The 8,170-nt window shown below is 35.0% G+C and overlaps 1 protein-coding gene across 1 annotated transcript in view; it reads left to right on the forward strand.

Moving 5' to 3' along the window:
• SLC36A4 (solute carrier family 36 (proton/amino acid symporter), member 4) overlaps positions 1-8,170 on the forward strand; it is a 56,879-nt gene that overhangs the window by 24,744 nt on the left and 23,965 nt on the right. Inside the window, exons 7-8 of the mRNA XM_006897181.1 lie at positions 2,051-2,278; positions 5,399-5,497. Coding sequence (XP_006897243.1) covers positions 2,051-2,278; positions 5,399-5,497 — 327 coding nt within the window. The remainder of the gene's footprint in view (positions 1-2,050; positions 2,279-5,398; positions 5,498-8,170) is intronic.

Genomic DNA, 8,170 nt, shown 5'->3' on the forward strand with positions numbered 1-8,170 from the left:
ATTTGTAAAGTGTAAAACAGTACATATAAATGTAGGGTACTGATACTTTAGTTTTGCATTTAGCTTTGCCAAAGAACTGCCTTTGGAATTAAATGAGTAATGGAATTTACTAAGTTTGAGCTCTCAGTAGAAGCAACTGAATTTAGTAATTTTATTTTATAATATTTATTTCAGTGTTTTACATTTTGGTAAACATGTGAGATCATAGAAGTCCTATTAGCCATTCTCTGTCTCTAGAGGGCACCAAAGGACTCAAATGTTTACCTGAATCTTGCTCTAGGTATGTATCTACATTTTTGTTTTATTTATTTTTCAATTCCGAAAAGTTTTCTAAACACTTTTCTGTCAAGATATGCTAACATATTATGAGATACTTGCAATAAAATTAGTTTTAAATTTCCAAGTTCAGCTATTTTTTTAAAAAAATACTGATTTTGTAACTGCCTTTCTTGTCACATATCCTTGTTAGAGCTCAGCTATGATAATTATCTAATTATTTGTAGATATTTCTTTGATCAGAAATTCTTGACTAAGTAGTTTTGTTAGTGAAAATTGAGTTAACACTTAAAATTTGTTCTTTAAAGCCAAGAAATGTGAATTGTCAGTTTTGTTTGAATATAAAAATAATTTTTGATGACCAACTATAAGATAAATAAAACAGTTTTAAAAATCATGCATAGTATAGCTTGTTACTCCAGTGAATTGCCTATGTAGCTTAAAAATCTAGTAGATCTATTCATACATTCCCTGCAATCCAAGGTGATGTGTACATTTATGGTGGTACAAATACTGTTTAAGTGTAAAATGAAAAGGAACATACAGTTAATCATACTGGAATTTTATTTTAAACTTTTGATTTGTTGCCCTCTTGATGCTAACATTTAGAGAGGCAACATAGCACAGTACAGGTGGCTACCTGAATAAGGTCCCTGTTTTGGGGTTAATATATAGCTGTTACAAGCTGGATGCTATAGTTTCAGACTTAAGTTTGGATCCTAGAACCACCACTTACTCGCTTGATACTATAAAAATTATTTTCTCTCTTGAAACTTCAGTTTCCTCAATTATAAATGGAAATTAACTCAATCCGGAGAGTTGTTTTTAGGATTAAATGAGATGTTTTATTAAGGCAGTGTCTGGTGCATATAAAGCAGTAGTTTGCACATAGGAAGTGATTAAACAAATACTAGGTATTATTACTAAGATACCTGGTTCTTAGGATTTTGTGTGTCTTGATAATGTCAGTGTATTTGAAAGAGGTTGCAATGTGTAAGTCATCACTGATAGTTAAATGCAAGTAAGATTTATTACTGTTAGTAATTTTCAAGATTGTTTCTGATTTGTAATTTTATTTCTCTTTGAGTAAACTGGATTATTATTAAGTCAGAGATATTTTTAACTATGGTGCCTGAGTCATTGTGTCACTCGTGAAAATGGATTGTAGAGATGGCTAATTAAACTTCGGTGTCAGTTGATGTGTCTTATAGAATATTTTTGCTCTAGTAAATATTGATCTGCTTTCAAAGCATGTAACTATACTTGAATTACTGGATTAATAATAAATATTTCTTGTTCATGGTAATAATTTATTATAGAAATTCTCAATAAAATGTATTTAAATTTTGTTTTTACTATTATATGGTTCTGAGTAGTACTTAAAGCTTGTTTCTTATTCTGAAGAAAAGAAATTATAGTAAAATACCTAACTTTAACTCTAGAAACTATGCTTCCAACTTTAATGATTTTGGAAGCTGATCCATTTGTTGTAGGTATCATGGTTTGATTGATAGTTCTAAAACTAAAAAAATAAATTAGTAAATACATTCTCATGTTCTTCTATTAAACTTTATTTCACAGCACAAAATAAGTTATTTTGCAAAGAAGACTATCCTGTTTATCGTTAAATTTTATGATATATGTTCTTCTTAGGAAGCAAGAGAATTTTAGAAAAACATAAGTGTTTTGATTGTAGAATTAATCACACAGTATGTGCTTTGTAACTTCATGGAGGTTTTTCCTTTTTCTTCCTTCTCCCTATATTCCTGTACAGGTTCATGAAGGATTTCTAGAGAGTAAAGCATTTGTTTTCAACAGTACCTATGCATCACATTCAAATGAGAGAAGAAGTATTGATCTAAGGATATATATGCTTTGCTTTCTTCCATTTATAATTCTTCTGGTGTTCATTCGTGACCTAAAGAATCTATTTGTACTTTCATTCCTTGCCAACATTTCCATGGCTGTCAGTCTTGTGATAATTTACCAGTACATCATTAAGGTAAGTACAGAACTGAGGAATGTATGTTTCTTACACTAGTAAAACTTGTATTTTTTTGGGAGATAAAATTAATAGTATGTAAAGACTTGACATATGACACATAATAGATGAATGGTTTCTTTTTGGAGGGTACTTTTTAAATGAGAATGTGAATGAAGAAGTTAATAGCAGAGATTTTGTGATTTGGTCTGGTGGTGGAATTTGGTAAGTACATGCTTGTGGGCTTTGAGATAGAGCTTCAGAAAGTAGACATCCCTCCCCTGTTAGAGCTGGGAGGTTTAGGATTGTGCTCCAAGTCATTAGTTGTTTTATTTGTTGAAGATTTGAATCATCCATAGGAGATGAGTTGAATTGATACCATTCTGTAATTTTCTTTTAATTTCTTTATGCTTTATTTGAGCCACCACTGGAATCCACTTCCACTGAGCAATTTGTAACCTCTTTATCTGAACTATGTAATAACGTAAGTGGATTTTATTGTGCGTAGTGTGAGGTTCTTAACCAATTTCTTGAGAAAAATGTGTTAATGGGCTTTATGAGGTAGCATATCTCTTAAATTGTTTGCAGTTTAATATTCTGTATATATACATCCATTGTTGTGGTTTTTTAAAAAAATTTTTCTGCTGAACAGCAGTGTAGCTTTCATCCCTCCAAGAGGCCACCAACTTAAAAAAAAAAGGGGGAATTTTTCTTCTGTTCGCTCTAGATCCAGTCTGTTTTGTATACTGCTTCCAAGAAATTGTTCTAGAAATCTCCACAAGGAATTCAATACATACTCACTTAAAGTAGACCTGTGATTAATTTTCTCCCTTGTCCCTGAATTCCAAGCCACTTGTCTAGCTTTTTTTTTCCTCTAAGTTTGTTTGGTTTTTGTTGTTGGTTTTTTTTTAAATTATTTTTTTATTAAAAGAGTTCGAAGTGCATGGTAAATAACTGATCTGGTTATGTGCGCTCAAATTTGTCCCTTTTAATTTTCTGACTCTAGCTTTTTGCACATGTAATTGTAATACAGAGCTGCCCTTTGAAATCTGTTTAGCTCCTTAATTTCCTGATTTCTTCCATTTGCTTTAGCTTCTTGGCGCTCTAGTGCAATATTCAGTCTCTCCTGACATCCATCTTGGTCTTTTCCTTTGTAATGACTTTTTGCGTTCTTCATTGATGATGTACTTGATGTCTTCTCACAGCTCAGCAGGTCTTTCATCATTAGAGTTTGAGACTTCAGATCTGTACTTGAGACAGTGGTTTTGATTCAGGGGCCGAGAATCAAGGTCATATTTTGGTTCTTGTGGATTTGATTTCATTTTCTTTAGCTTCAGTTTGAACTTGCATATGAGTAGTTGATGATCTGTTGCACAATCAGTACCTGGCCTAGTTTTCCCAGCTGACATTGAGCTTCTCCAGTGATTCTTTGTATAGATGTAACCGATCTGATATCTGTGCATCAGGTGTGGTCCATGTGTATAGTCGTCTTCTATGTTCTTTAGAAAAGTTATTTGGAATGACTAAATCTTTGACTGTACAAATGTCTATCATTTTTGTTTCTGGCCTCATTTCTGTCACCAGGCCTATGTTTTCTATTACTGATCATCTTCTTTATTCCCACCTTCTGAATTCCAGTCACCCATTATTACTAAGTGCATCCTGGTTACATGTTCGATTGGTTCCTGGTTCCAGAAGTTGGTAAAATCATGTTTCTTTTTCTTTGGCTCCGATGGTGGTGCATATATTTGGATGATGATGGTATTAATAAGTGTTCCTTGTTTGCGTAAGGATATTATCCTGTATCTCTTAGAACATTGTATTTCAAGATGGATCTGAAAGTGCTCTTTTTATAACTATTAATGCGACCCTGTTTTTCCTCACCTTTTCATTTCTGGTGTAGATCATGTGATTGTCTGATTCGAAATGGTCCATTCCAGTACATCACATTTCACCAATGCCTATTTGGTTTGAAGTCATGCAGAGGCTCCCTGGGAGAAAAGACCTGCCCATCTGCTCTTGTGAAGTTAGAGACTAGGAAACTCAGTAGGGCAGTCTGTCGCGTTGTCGCCGCTCATTAAAATTGACTCAGAGACAACCTGACAGTGTTGTTCGGTGATCCAGATGTTTTAATACCCTTTGCATTCTTCCTCTTGGGTATATTTTCAGCTGTGCATGACTATTAATGTCCTCTTTACCTGTGAGACACAGTGACTGTAATATTGGGCTGGAGCTGTTGCAGATTGTGAGGATGGTGCCAGATAGGACCACATTCTGATTCGTTGTTTATTGAGACCCTCTGAGAGTCACTTACAACAACAGCTTTACTTGAGCTTCAGATGTTCTAGACTTCTCTTATTTAAATACGTACTTAGAATTAGGACTGATTCATAGTTGACCCTTTGACGGGCTTTCAGAGTCTGTACACTCCCCAGTTACCCATGGCCTTTTCGACCTCATCTGCTTTGCTCAGTCTTTTCACTTGGTCTTGAATTCTGTTCTCAGTCACATGAGGCAAAAATAATAGAATGTTGAGGAGAATACGGACCAGACTTGGGATAGCTGGCAAAGCAACTTGTGGTGCCAGAGGAATTAAATACAGTGTTCTGAGTTTGTCCAGGTAGTGAGAATAAGAACAAGGCTGATTGAGGACTGTGTAATCAAAGTCAAAGGTGTCAAGGTGATGCATGTAGTAGGGAGCAGTGAGTTGTGAGGTAGAAAGCCAAAGCAGGGAGCCAGGTAGCATAAACCTGAAAGAGCAATACACATAGAATCAGAATGGGCGCACACAGCAGTGTGAATCTTCACTACTGACTTAGACCGTGAGAATGCTTGTGCATTTCCTGTGAACAGCTTGGGTCTTGAAGGTTGAAACAGGAATTCAGGAACATTTGGCTCAGATGGAATGTATAGTCATAAGGAAAACAGTTGTATTTGGCAGTGAAATCCTTACAGCTTAACTTGGTTTAACATAAGATTGCTTACAGTGTATATATAAAAAGTGAATTAAAAAATTCCCTTTATAATGCACATTTTTATTTCTAGTTAAGAAGTTAAGAAGTGTATAATTTTGTTCTTTCATTCTAAACTTTTTAAAGTAGTAAAGATTTAGCCTATCTTACGTCTTTTTTTCTTCTCCAGAATATGCCAAATCCTCACAATCTTCCAGTGGTGGCTGGTTGGAAAAAATACCCACTTTTTTTTGGTACTGCTGTGTTTGCTTTTGAAGGCATTGGAGTGGTAAGGATTTGATCTTTGTTACTGCTTTATTAAATCTTCAGTGAGCACTTGACTACTTGATTTATGTAATCAGGATCTATAAATTGCATGCTTTCCTTTTTCTTTTCCGCTTTTTCTAGAGCATGATTTGCAATTTAGTTTGATAGAGTTGAATCATTGTTTATTTCATTTACTAACCAAGAGCTTAATACTCACATTTACACTCACTGACATATCATTTAGGGAGCAGTGGTGGCCTAGTGACAAGGAGCCGTTAGCTGCCTCTGAAAACCCGCCAGAGGGTCAGTTGTGGGTTGGTTTTGACTCCATGGCACACAACGATAGCGTATCACTTAAGCACTCTTGATGCTCCCTTTCTGAATTTGAAAAATAAAGAAATTAGACTTGCTGATTTTTAACATTGTGTTATAGAAAATGTCAAATATGTGTAAACATACAGAAAACAGTATTACGAAATTTGTACATAAATAACATCCTGCTCATGATCAATATTTTATCTCTATCCAGTCTACTCTCTGAACCCAGGTTATATTCAGACAAATCACAAATATCCCATTTTGTTTACTAGATGGTTTGATGTGTGCTGAGATTGTTAGGAAGTCATTATTACATAAGAGAAAAGATTCTCCCCTTTGCTTTTTTGGTCTTGTTTGTTTTAATAGCTTGAACGTAAAGCTAATACTAAGATACACAGCTGCCCTGTGCACTCTGAGATCATTGATGTGGGAACAAAACCGTTTTTAAACATTTCTGTTGTCCTCAGACAAAATAGGCCTCAAAGGTAATTTAAAAAAAAAAACAAACCCAAAACTTTTAAGTTTTTTCTTCTCCCATTTAGAGAGCTTAAAACTCTCTTAGTTAATCACTGGAGCAGAGATGACTGCCAGTTTTCATCTCAGATTTTAGCTAATGAGTTCTTGTTAATTATTTGGTATTTCCAGTTAGGTTTTGTTTTCTGGGTTTTTTAGGTCTCAAATTCAACCATTTCTTTTGCATCTCAAATTCAGCAGCCCTAAAAGTCCGACATGTCCTTTTCCATCCAAACCCATGTGCACTTCATTTCTTTAAGTGTGGCTTTTAGTATATGTATGTTATTACTTCAATAACTTGAATTTAATTAGCCTTTTTTGTTTAAATATTCTTGTTACGCAATGAAAATAATTTCTCTCTCACTAAGTTGACAGACAATACAGATGCATAGAGTACAGAAATTATCGTAGCTGTGTATGCATACCTGTCTGATTGTATACCTACTGTTCTTAGCTCTCTTTGCTGGGGACATACAGGCAGTAATAACTCAGAAATAATAATCAAACCAAATATCTAGATTTCAGTTTTTACATATAATTTTCTAGCAAAAAAGAATCAAGGGGTTTTTTTTGGTTGGTTTGTTTGTTTGCTTTTTTAGAAATGTTGGCTTCTAGGGCTGAAGGAAGGGAGCCAGAAAGTAAGAACATGCTAAGAAAACCAAAAAAAAAAAAAAAAAAGTCAAGTAGCGACAGGGACCACCAAATCCAATCAGACAAGCACAAAATGATAACATAGTCAAATATATGTGTGTTTGTGCTCATATAAAAATGACCAAATAAAAAATTTTATGTAGATGTTGTTGTTGTTGTTGTTATGTGCCATCTAGTTGCTAATGATTCACAGTGATTTATGTAAATACTCCCAGGCAATGTATGCATATTTCCTACCCTATTCCCTCCTCTCTCCAAGAAGTGTAGCTTAGTTCCCTCTCACTCCCTGAGTGAGTTCAGTTTTAGTGACGCTCTTCTTAAGAATTAGAGTAAGATGAGGTAATGAGGGTTAGAGGAAGTAACTTTACAATGAGAAACTTGGTAAACACTACTTTTACCTAAGTGATCAAATTGAACATCATTTTGATAGCATGTGTGATGAGAAAGGCACTTTACATAAAACTTGTAATGCTTGTCTCATCATAATCCTAGCCTGTTCAGATGTTTGTCAGACAAACCCAAATAGAAGGATAGTCCACAAAATACCCAAAACAAAATTGTCTGTGTAAATGAACAAAGTGAAGGCTGAGACATCTCACTAACCAGGGGAGAGTTAGAAGAAATGGTGACCAATGCAACACATTCATCATGGATTTCTGAAACAGAAAAAGGAAATCAGTAGAAAAGGCAATGAAATTGGCAGTTAATAGTGATGTACTAATGGTACTAGTAAGAGGAACAGTGTCAGTGGTACTGGGAACTTTCTTATATTGTTTTTGAAAATTCTCTGTAAATTTATAGTTATTCTGAAATCCAAATTTTATTTTAAAAGAACTGGAAAAATTTACTTGCTAAGACCTACTTCAAGTCTTTACATTTTAAGAATTTAAAAATATGTAGTGTAAAAATATATGTTGTTGTTAGGTGCCATCGAGTTGCTTGCGACGTGTAATGACCCTATGTACAACAGCCCTAAACTCTGCTCTGTCCTGTTCCAGTCGCACTGTCTCCGATACACCCATCCCGATTACTCCAGTCACTGAATCAGTCCACCTGATAGAGGGCCTTCCTCTCCTAGCTGTCCCTCCACCCTCCCAAGCATGATGTCCCTCTCCAAGGACCGGTCCCTCCTTACAACATGTCCAAAGTATGTTAGACGAAGCCTCAGAATCCTTGCCTCCAAGGAGAGGAGCCCAGTTTAACCCTCTCCAGG

Source organism: Elephantulus edwardii, unplaced genomic scaffold (genome assembly GCF_000299155.1).
Source record: "Elephantulus edwardii isolate Elephantulus edwardi_28Jun2011 unplaced genomic scaffold, EleEdw1.0 scaffold00203, whole genome shotgun sequence".
Classification (NCBI taxonomy): domain Eukaryota; kingdom Metazoa; phylum Chordata; class Mammalia; order Macroscelidea; family Macroscelididae; genus Elephantulus; species Elephantulus edwardii.